Source organism: Ursus americanus, chromosome 21 (assembly GCF_024610735.1).
Source record: "Ursus americanus isolate L20-20 chromosome 21, mUrsAme1.1.p, whole genome shotgun sequence".
Lineage (NCBI taxonomy): Eukaryota > Metazoa > Chordata > Mammalia > Carnivora > Ursidae > Ursus > Ursus americanus.
In genome coordinates, this window is record NC_142147.1 from 55663447 (window position 1) to 55674747 (window position 11301).

Below are 11301 nucleotides of genomic sequence, written 5' to 3' on the forward strand. Positions count from 1 at the left end.
ACTATATGGTAACCACATGTGGCTGCTGAGCACTTGGAATGTGGCTAGCAGAATGGAAGAACTGAAATTTAAATTTTACTTAATTTTAATTGATTTAGAAGGAAATCGCCAGTAGTGGCTGGTGTTGGCTAGTCCAGGTCCAGAGCACATGAAGTGGGTTTAGCCCAGGGCAGGGGAGTTGCTTGCTGCTTCTTGAAAGAGCAGGCGGAAGGTGGAGGGGTGACTGCAGCCTGGCCATCTTATGTGGGGGTGGGGTAGGGGTGGGTGGGTGCTGGGGAGGCTCCCCCCCCCCCCCAGGCCTGGATCCTGGCGCCAAGGAGGCTGGGGTGGGCAGGCAAGGTGTTAGTTCAGCTGTGCTGGACAGGAAGGGGAAGAGGGCTCAGATCTGAGCCCCAGAACTGCAGGACAACATCTGTTGAGCCCTTGCTGTGTGCCAGGCCAATGCACAGGCTACGGGGATTTCTCCAGCTGCTCAGGGATGTGAACGGGGGAGGCCGAGGGGCGAAGTGACCCAGGGTCATGTTTTGCCATCAGAAAGGATTTCTTTTCTTTTTTTTTTAAAGATTTTATTTATTTATTTGACAGAGATAGAGACAGCCAGCGAGAGAGGGAACACAAGCAGGGGGAATGGGAGAGGAAGAAGCAGGCTCATAGCGGAGGAGCCTGATGTGGGGCTCGATCCCGTAATGCCAGGATCACGCCCCATCAGAAAGGATTTCTACCACTCAAAAGGACTTTGAAACACCACCATCTAGGTTCAGAGGGAGAGGAGAAAGACCCAGAGAGATAGGGACAGAGACAGAGACAGAGAGGCAGAAACACACACAAAGAGGAAGAGAAGTCTATAGAGAGAGGATGCCCCAGAAAGATGGAGACAGATAGAGGGAGGGAGGCAGAAGAAGGAGTGAGCACGAGGCCAGCAGAGGGAGCCCCAGGAGAACCATTGCACTGGGAGTGGCCTGCAGCCAGTCCGCCTGCTTCCCAGGACTGCTGAGCTCTGACGCTGGAGCTCCGTCTCTTGAGTCTCAGCTCCTTCCTCCTTCTGCTGAGCCATCTCCCGGTACCCCATGCAACCATGACCATCTACAGTTCCTTCCTCCTCTGCCCCCATCCCACCAGGAACAGTCCCTGGGAGCCTGCTGCAGGTTCTGTGAAAGAAAGGAGCAACTTTTCTGGTACAAGTAGCAAAGCTGAGGAAGGAGGGAAGGACCAAAAGATGATCCTTGCAAACTTCTGGCCAAAGTACCGTGAGCCGTGGTTTTCCCTCTGCGGTGAAGGAGAGGATTCCTAAGGTCCTTCTCTCCTTGATGCTGAACGGTGGGTGGCGGGTGGGTGGGTGGATTGTGGCAAAAGCCCATTCATTGGCCTCACACAGACTTGACTTCATGTTTCACTTCCACCATCTCTTGCCCTTTAGCCCCAGGCTAGTCATTTTCAACTCTTAGCTGCAATGTCTTCATCTGTGTCAGCTGTCAGCCATCCTAACAGTAATCTATAAAAACAGCTACTGTTCCTGAACACAGACAGTGTATCAGGCTGCATCTAGACACATAGCGACCAGGGCAATGATGATGGCAATCGTGGTAGTAACAGCTCCCATTCTCCCAGAGATAGCATGAGGGCTAACTCTATGTCAGACACTTTACTCCACACATCACACATAGAAACTGTTTAATTTCTTACCCAAACCCTGTGAAGTAGGTCCTAGCATTATCCTCATTCTATAGGTGACAACACAGAGGTTTGAGGGTGGCTTTCCCTAAGTCCCAACATAGTTGAGGAGACAGAGCTACGATCACATCACTGCCTAGCTCTGGATCCTGCCCTCCTAGCTAAACGTTTTGCCTCCTGTGAAAGGCTGAGTATAATAATCTCTGACCATCAGTCTTCCAAACATTCCTACGAAGCAGTCACCATTATCACTGCCATATTACAGAAGAGCCAAGTGAGCCTCAAAGAGGTGAAATGATATTCCCAAGGACCCAGAGCTAGCAAGAGGCAGCTCAAGGTTTTGAAACCAGTTTGATGTGCCCCCCCAAAAAAGTCCAGTATCTTTTGGTCATACCCAATAGCTGGTACCCTGAACCTGGTCTGGTAAGAGATGTTCTGAGGCAGATAGGGAGAGCTAACATTGTATGACCCCACAGGCTGTTCCAGTGGCTGGCATGCTGAGTATGGGGCCAACATCCTGAGCTTCCAAATTCGATCTCTGTTCAGGATGCACAGATGGTGAAGGGAGTCTGAATTAATGTCAACTACTGGCATCTCCCTGTATTTTTCCAACTCACCCTCACGCTCTGACTGAATATTTTCTGACTTCTGTGTGGGGGCTACATAGGAGATCCAAAGATGGGGGTTCACTGAGACAAACTTGCCAACCAAGATATCAGAATAGAGTAACTTTGTTGCCCTCATAGACTCTGGCCATGGTGCTGAAACGGACCAAATGTCCAAGGGCCAATCAGCACCACAGACAGCAACCGCAGAGCCCACCCTCCCGGGGTTGGGTCCCGATGGGTGAAATGGGGAGGGTGTCTATGCACAGGTCCAGGGGTGTTGGGGACACCCAAAAGAGGCAATTTTGCAGTAGGCAGGGAAGCTCAACATGTAGACGAGGATGAGCTGGACCACAGAACGCTGTCATCTGGGGAACATAATTTCTACTGTACCCTGGGGCAGGCAGAGAGACAGCAAACATCAAAGGACTCTGGGGTTGGTTGGGTCATTATGTTGTCCTTTCTGGATACAAGTGTACAGTCTGGGTGCGATAAAAACGCACCCACAAACTGTCAGGGCTGTGCTGCCCACTTTACAAACAAACATCACATCATTGCTTTTTCTCCTATCGCAGTAAAGTTCATATAACATAAAACTGACTGTTCACCATTTAAAAGTGTACATTCAGTGGCGTTTGGTACAGTTTTGTGCAACCATCACCTCTAACTAGTTTCAGGATATGTTCATCATCCCCAAAGGAAACCCTTTACTCATTGTTTCATCTAGAGGCCCTCCTTCAACTGCTTTGTCACTGAAATCCTCCAAAGGCATGCTTGCATGCGTGGGCTTCCATGGCACCCTCTCGTGGTTTGTAGCACACCCTGCTGAGCCCCTGCCCTCTCCCCAAGGTCCCGCTCAGCTGCTAAGTACCCTCTCCATCCCTCTGGCACCACTTTCCTGCCTGGGCAACACCACCTAAGCAAGGGTCACTGATTGGGAGGCAGTAAATGGCAACACCTATTTGCGGTGTTGGGGTCTTTCTATAGGGGTAAGTTTCAACAGAGCGTCACCACCTTATCCTCCTGCTTCTTTGGGAATCAAGGGTGGTTGCTTTCACATAGAAAAAGAAGTGATTTTTTGGGGAGAGTGGCCCTGACCACGGTGCCCAGGTTCCCTGCAGCAGGCGGGGGACACTCTCTGCGGGGGCCACATGGCCTCTGAATCCACAGGGCTGCTTCCTGGCTTGTGTCCATAGCAGAGCCCATGGGTCTGGACCTTCTGTTTCTTTGAGGCTGGAGAGCACACAGGTCTGGACGTCAGACATGCGGTTTCAGGCCAAGAATCATAGAGCATGTGGGTCTTGATGCCCAGAGGGATGGAAGACATAGAGAGCTTGATTCTCTTGTCCTGGAAAAACAGGGGCTACAGGGGCTGGGTCTGCCCTGGGCTTGTGCGCCAGGTCTGGGGAAAGCCCCGCATCTGTGTCCCCCCATTGAGGAGGACACCACAAACCCATCCTTTGTCCCTGTCAGACCTCACCTTGCTGACCCCAGGACCCTGAGGCAGTCCCTTACCCAGGACTCCGGCTCTGCCTGGGAGCCCACCTGGTGTCCATGGCTCAGCCAACCACTCCCATGGGCTCTGACCCTAAAAGGCCCAAGCCTTTCTCTTGCCTGCTTCTTCCTTCTGGGAGGTCACTGAGGGTCTTAGAAGCCCCAGGACACAGTCGGGTCCTCAGCCTTCCTCCCCAGGGTGAACAGGTGGCACAAATGCTGGACAAGGCCACTGGACATGTCAGAGTCCAGTGGATGCTTTCAGTCCCTCCAGGAACCGGGCACTAGTAGAAACTCTGAAAGGAACATAGGATTTGCTGAAACGTAAAGGCCGGTAGAGCTGTAAGAGAAGCTTTTGAGAATCAAGGACAAGCAAAAGCCCTAAGCTGCTAGCAGCCTGGGAGGGAGGGGAACAGGCAGGGAGGAGTCTGACTGCGCGTCGTCATCAGGGATGGGGCTCCAGACCACCTCCCCTAGTCATGGTCCCGTGTTCTGTGCCGTAAATGGACCCTGGGAGGGGGTCCAGACAAGAACCAGCCAAGGAGCCCCGCCCACCAACGTTCGCACAAATAATTGTTTCTTTAGTGCTTTTACATCTGTAGACTTTAGGGCTTTCTGTTAAAACCGGGATTTTCTTTTTAAAGATTTTATTCTTAAGTAATCTGCACAGCCAACGTGGGGCTTCAACTACGACCCCAAGAGCAAGAGTCACAGGCTCTATGGACGGAACCAGCCAGGCACCCCAGAGCTGGGATGGAAGTCAGCATGAAAGTCGTCCTGTCCTGCCTCCTCCTCCAGCCCCGCAGCCCCGTCACCGCCCCCTAAAAAGAGAGGCTGGCCTGACCAGCTGAGAGTCAGGGGTGAGTGATGCAGAGGGGGGCAGAGACAAGAGCAGCGAACCTGAGCCGAACACCACCTGCCCTGTGCATTTCTCTTTTTCAAATAAGTAATTGTGAGATCCATTGCTGAACGTCTTCTGATAATTTGAGCCCTGCCGTCACTGTGACAACATCTTCTCGTTCACAGATGAATGTGCAGGGCCTGGAAACAATCTAAGGGTTCAAATGGACATTTGCTGGGTGACTGGCAGACAAAAAGAAATCCCCATATATGGAGTTCTTGAGAAGGGAAGTGGTATTCCCTTGGGCACACCCAGGTTGTATGTGGCCAATGAGGCTGACTCAGGATTGGAAACTGGGTCCCCACCCTCTTCAGGAAGAGGTCGTGCCTGGTAGGTGGAAGCTTGGGCATACCACAGATCAGGTCTCACTTGTCTGCAGGAAAGCAGGCATCCTTTGGAGCCCCTTCCCCTGAGCCCACCAACGGGAAAGACCCCTGCTGCCGGCATCCTGTGGGTCTGTCTGTTCTGCCAGTTTCTGTGGTTTTGTCCATCTGTGCAGCCTTGTCCAGTGGGAAGCAGCGCCATGACCATCACCTTCATGGTCCTTCTCTGCCTCGGTGAGTTTTTGGAAGGTTGGGGGTAGACACCTGTGTGGGAGAGGGGAGCCCCTCAGAGCCAGGCTGTGATCTCTCAGGAGATCTCATGAATTTGGGATGCTCAGCAAAGGCGGGGATCTGCTCAGGAGTCACTGGCCTCTCACTGGGATCTCTCTTCCAGGACCGCGTCTGGGCCAGATGACCCACGTGCAGGCAGGTGAGCCCAATCCCGAGGGTCCCAGGTCCCACTTTCTCCTTGGGCACAATAGAGGACCCCCCCTGCCCTGCCAGAGCATCTGGAGGATGGAGGAGAGGAATCTTAAATTGATCAATAAAGAACATGTACAAGGGGCCGGAGGGCTGAGAGCTAGGGGAAACTGAGGCATAGGGAGTATAGGGACTGCAACTCAGACTCTCTTCCAGAGACGCTGCTCACACCCATCATCTGGGCAGAGCCAGGCCCTGAGGTGGCCCAAGGGAAGCCTGTGAGCATCTGGTGTCAGGGGTCTCAGCACGCTGACCAGTACTTCCTGTACCGGGAAGGGGTCTCAGAGCCCTTGAGAAGAGAGTTTCCCATGGGACCCAGCAACAAGGCCAAGTTCCCATTCTCACACATGACCTACAACCTTGCTGGGCGCTACTTCTGCTTGTATCACCGACGAACACGCCGGTCCGTTCCCAGCAAGCCTCTGGACTTGGCGGTCACAGGTGAGCGGGCCCTTCCATCTGCACAGGTGAGGTGGGGGTGCCCCGGGAGGGACCTCCCTTTCTACAGCAGCGTCCCATCGACAATCAGGGGGTGGTGTTCCTCTCTCCCCCTTTTTTATTATGGTAAAGCACTTATAACAAGATCTACCTTCTTCTCAGATTCTTAAGCGCACAACACAGTATTGTTATAAGCACGGTGCTGCCCAGCAGGTCTCCAGAACGGAATCCTCTTGCAGAACCAAAGCTCTATACCCATGATCCTCCCCCTTCCCCTCCCTGCAGACCCCAGCAACCCCCATTCTACTCTCTGCCTCTACGAATCTGACCATCTTTGGATTCCTCATAGAAGTGGAATCATGCAGTATGTGTCCCTCTGTGCCTACCCTAATTCACCTAGCACAACGTCCTCAGGCGCCCCCTCCCCTTTGAACACATCTGGCTTTTTCTCTCCCAGGAATGTTCAACAAACCCAGCCTCGTGGCGCTCCCCAGCCCCATTGTGACCTCGGGAGGGAGCGTGACCCTCCAGTGTGGCTCATGGCAGGCATTTGACTGGTTCGTTCTGTGTAGCGAAGGAGGCGAGGGCCACCCCAGACACTTGGACGCACAGCACCAAGCTGACGGGTGGTTCCAGGCGCTCTTCCCCGTGGACCCCATGAGCCCAAGTCACAGGCCAACGTACAGGTGCTATGGTTATTTCTCAAGTTCCCCCTATGTGTGGTCCACCTCCAGCCTCATTTTGGAGCTGCTGATCTCAGGTGAGGAATTCAGGGCACGACCCTAGAACTCCTTGGGTGTCCAGATCAGTGAGAGGAGCCTCATCTCAGGTGGAGCACTGGGCAGGATGAGGTTGGGGCAAGAGGGCTCAGGACTCAGAGGCAGCAGTGGGAGGCCTGTGGGAGGAGGAGGAACCTGACCGCCTTGGAAACCAGAACCGCCTTTTCTCCCAGGTGTGTCTAGGAAACCATCCCTGTCAGTCTTGCCAGGGCCGGTGGTGGCTCCTGGACAGAGCCTGACCCTCCAGTGTCGCTCTGATGTCAGCTACGACAGATTCGCTCTGTCCAAGGAGGGCGCAGGTGACCCTCCCCAGTACCTTGCCAGGCAGCTCCAGGAGGGACTCTCTGGGGCTGACTTCGCCCTGGGCCCTGTGAGACCCTCCCACGGGGGCCGGTACACGTGCTATGGTGGACACACCCTCTCCTCCAAGTGGTCCGCCCCCAGTGACCTCCTGGACATCCTGGTCGCAGGTGAGGAGTCATATCCCAGCCCGCACTTCACTTTTCCTGGACTGGCATCTTAGGGTCTTGTTGGAGGTGGGGGCGGGGAGCACAGGCAGAGAGGTGCCAGCACAGGAAAGTGCGAGATCTTCGAGATCTTCGGCAATCTGGAAGCGGAAGCAGCTGCACTTGGGTGGAGCACCTGAGTGACAGCTCGGCTCAGGGGAGGGGCGAGAGCGCGGAGCCGCCCCTAACACCCAGGACTCTCTCTCCCAGTCCTGCCGCCGCAGGGGCCAGCTCCCACTCTGTCTGCCTGGCCGAGCCCCACTGTGGCCCCAGGAGAGAATGTGACCCTGCGCTGTCAGAGCCCCAGCTTGTTTGATGCGTTCCTTCTGTCCAAGGAGGGGGAAGCCGGGCCCCCCCTGCACCTCAGGTCTCAGCACCAAGATGGAGTATTTCAGGCGAACTTTCCCTTGCGCCCTGCGACTCTGGATCACCGGGGGACTTACAGGTGCTACGGGTCACTGGGCAGCACCCCTTTCCTGCTGTCGCACCCCAGCGACCCCCTGGAGCTCGTGGTCACAGGTGAGGGGCTGTCGGAATGTCTTCCTCCCCATCCCTTCTGTCTCGTGTCTGGATGACCTCTCTGCAGGCACCTTGTCCTTCCCTCCTCTGCCCCACACCTCCCGCTGGGCCCCCACCCACGTGTGAAATGCAGCCTCTCTGAAAAAGCCAGAGGCCTTGCTTTTCCCTCCGTCTTTCACGGGAGGGCATCGACAGGGTCTATGCCAGCTAGTGTTCACAAATGGGGTACAAGAAGAGTAGTTACCTCCCAATCTCTGCTACCACTTGCTCAATCCTCCCAAATCAGCCTGACCACACTCGGCTACATTTTCCCCCCAAACAGTCCGGGACACCCTACAAACATATTTTCCGTGGGTGGGCAAACATCAACATCTTACAGACACAGTTCTGATCAGCTCTATTTGTTTTTAATGAAATAATACGTTCTAAAGAATTATCTGGTATCAGTGTATGTAAGTCTCTTCTACACTTTTTAATGGTTGTTTAGTAGTTTCTTGCTTGAAAGGGTCAGGATATATGTATCCAATGCCCTCTAATTCGGCAGTTTGTTTGTTCCCAGCCTTTTGATACTTCAGACTATCCTGTGATGACTGTCCTTGCACGTACCCAACGCCCAGGGCTGTGTGGATGCAATTGCCCCTTATCTCATGGTGAAGTTCTTAGAACAGAATAGCTTAGGCAGAGGACAGGGACATTCATTGTGTGCCAGATACTGGCCCTCCCTTCCTATGCCTCACGGTTTGCTCCCCTTCAGGTTTGACTTAAAATCCTCTTCCAAATGACACCTTGGCTGCTGACCCTATACAAAGACCCCGTTCACACCTCTTATAATTTTTATTTTTTTATTTTTTTAAATTATTATTATTTTTAAAGATTTTATTTATTTATTTGACAGAGATAGAGACAGCCAGCGAGAGAGGGAACACAAGCAGGGGGAGTGGGAGAGGAAGAAGCAGGCTCATAGCGGAGGAGCCTGATGTGGGGCTCGATCCCATAACGCCGGGATCACACCCTGAGCCGAAGGCAGACGCTTAACCGCTGTGCCACCCAGGCGCCTCAACCTCTTATTATTTTTAAAAGGTGTTTCATCAGTCCTAAATGTATTATAGACTTCTCTATTCATAGCTCCACATTATCTGATACACATTTTCCTCCTCCTTCTCCTTCTTCCTTGAGCGTGGAGCCCAATGTGGGGCTCGAACTCACAACCCTGGGATCCAGACCTGAGCTGAGATCAAGAGTCAGATGCTTAATGACTGAGTCATCCAGGCACTGCACATTTTTCTTCTTCTCCTCCTTTTTTACAAAAAGTTTGGTTGATTTCAATTTATTTTTTCATTTTTCATTTTGTATTATGTTTTTGCTAACTCCGCATTTTACTTCTTAATAAGAACATTGATTTTTCTTTATTAACTTCACCAAGACCCACGCGGGCATGCTGGCCCACGTACCCTGTGTATTGCATGCATACAATTGTCTCACCACATATGTCTCTATTTGCATACAGATATACGTTACATATAAAATACATTATATGATATATAATGTGTATATTGTTTGTATTTATGTATAGTATGTGATTTTATATATTTTTATACATAAATATATCCTATATCAAATGTGTAAATAATATACATAAATACACACATATGTATATAAGTACATCTATTTATATTTCCAGATAGTCCGTAACTATTAGCTCAATAGTGAATGAATGAATGAATGAATGAATGGATGGATGGATGGATGGATGGATGAAATAGGAGAAGAAAATCATTTGAAGGTTCTTAACATAGATGCGGGATAAAACAGAATGAGCCAAGGCTGAGCAGAGACTGGTAGCCCTGGGTGCCCAGCCCTTTGTGTTTCTGACCTTCAGGAATCCCTGGGGTTCCTCTCATCCATGAATCCAGGCTTCTCAGCTAAGGATTAACTCAGGACCCTCCTCACCAGGAAATTAAGCTCAGTGTGGGCTATTGCTCAGTCTGCTGAGAGAGCAAGAAAGATCTAGACCTGAGGGATTTCCAAACAGGTGCACTGTCAGCTCATGGCGTGGGGAGTGGCGGAACCCTTTTTTGTCATTGAGACCCCAGAGCAAAGTCTAAATGCAAAGGAATCGGAGACAAGAGGGATTGCGCCTCACCTCCGGCTGCGGGAGGGATCACTGTGAGAGCCGAGCTCGCTCCTCGGGACAGGGGAAGGGAGATTTGATCGTTCAGATCCTCGGGGGAACGCTGGGCTGAGATGTCCCCAGCTACTCATTTGCTCTGCTTTCCTGACTCTCAGGGGCTGCTGTTACTCTCACCCCGTCCGTGCAGACTCCAGACTCCACGAGTGGTGAGTAACGGAACACAGGCTGGGGCGCATATGACCTGTTCAAGGGGAGGGGAGACCTAGAGCTCCCCTCTGGGTGCCGTGGTGGACGTGACCTGTCCTACCGTGCATGACCTCTCTGTGCCATTGTCCCCAGCCCCACTCCCAGATCACACACTGGAGAATCTCATCCGAATGGGTCTGTCCACACTGGTCCTGGTGGCGCTAGCGGTGTGGGTCTTTCAGGCGTGGCACAGCCAGAGAGGTTCCCACGGTGAAACCGAGAGGTAACGTGAGGACGACGCGGCACACACTCTTTGGGGTTTGTAGAACCTTAGAACAGAACCACACACACACAAGGCTGCAATGACCCAGAAGATTCTGAAAAGGTTCATGAGCTGTGTGAACTCTGAGCTGAAGACCTAAAGGCAGCGAAGCCGTGTTGTCTGTGCGGGAGGCAAGGACCAAAGCTGGGAATGCTCCCCAGAGGGGGCTTCTCTACCACCAGCCTTACCCCTGCCTCGCTGTTCCTTAGTGTCGGGCTTCTGTCATTCCCCCATCCTGATGACATGAAGCTTCATCCCACAGAACGTTTGTGTCCATAACTCCATTCCCTTTTTTGTTCTGTTCCAACACTGTGTGTCGCAAATGTCTTTTTTATCATGTACACGCCCCCCCCCATGTGAGTTTCCGGTCTGTGCCTCCGGCTCTAAGCGCAGAGACTCAGGTCATGTGGTTGAGCAACTGCTTCGACAGACCGAAATTTCTATCCCGCCTGGAAGGTGCAAGCCCAGAATGACATCCCAGCACCCTCTCTGGATTGTGCAGGCTTCTCTCTCTTCCCCAGGTGCTGCCTGCATGGCTCTTCCCCCGCACAGGCACCTGGAATCGGCACTCTCCTGCCTGAGCCTGCAGTGCTTCCTGGGTGGCTGGTGGTGATGATGGCTCCTTCCGAGCTGGGGTGCCAATTAAATGAGATTGTGAATTCCAAGATGATAGATGTTTGTTGCTATTTTTGATTTCAGTGTTAATTGCTGGACGACAGGCAGCATCTCACGTACTGCTGAGTGTGCAAATTGCTCCGGCCAGTTTGGTAGCGGGTAGTGTGGATTTTCTGGTTCAGGGGAAAAGACATGTAGCTATGATCAGGCAGTCCGACACCTGGCACTGTCCACTGCCTCAAATTGGAGCATAAGAGATACTTTGTTGTTTCCAACATGGCGGGTATTTCTCAGCCAACAAGTCATGACTGGATATGCTGATGGAGCTCCA

General features: G+C 52.3%; 1 protein-coding gene across 1 annotated transcript; it reads left to right on the top strand.

Annotated features, from left to right (window-relative positions):
* Window positions 1-5014: 5014 nt before the first annotated feature.
* On the top strand, window positions 5015-11048 carry LOC123786963 (leukocyte immunoglobulin-like receptor subfamily A member 2). The gene is made up of 9 exons (XM_087853398.1): window positions 5015-5228; window positions 5389-5424; window positions 5631-5915; window positions 6370-6672; window positions 6865-7161; window positions 7408-7716; window positions 10003-10053; window positions 10187-10316; window positions 10877-11048. Exons 1-9 carry the CDS (start codon window positions 5195-5197, stop codon window positions 11046-11048), a joined length of 1617 nt encoding a protein of 538 aa, XP_087709524.1. The 5' UTR covers window positions 5015-5194.
* Window positions 11049-11301: the final 253 nt, after the last annotated feature.

Bases quoted from the DNA above. Each gene is read 5' to 3' on its own strand.
- LOC123786963 (XM_087853398.1), top strand. From the start codon at position 5,195: ATGACCATCACCTTCATGGTCCTTCTCTGCCTCG. The intron at 10,054-10,186 runs GTGAGTAACGGA...CATTGTCCCCAG, and splicing joins GACTCCAGACTCCACGAGTG to CCCCACTCCCAGATCACACA. The intron at 10,317-10,876 runs GTAACGTGAGGA...TCTCTTCCCCAG, and splicing joins TCCCACGGTGAAACCGAGAG to GTGCTGCCTGCATGGCTCTT.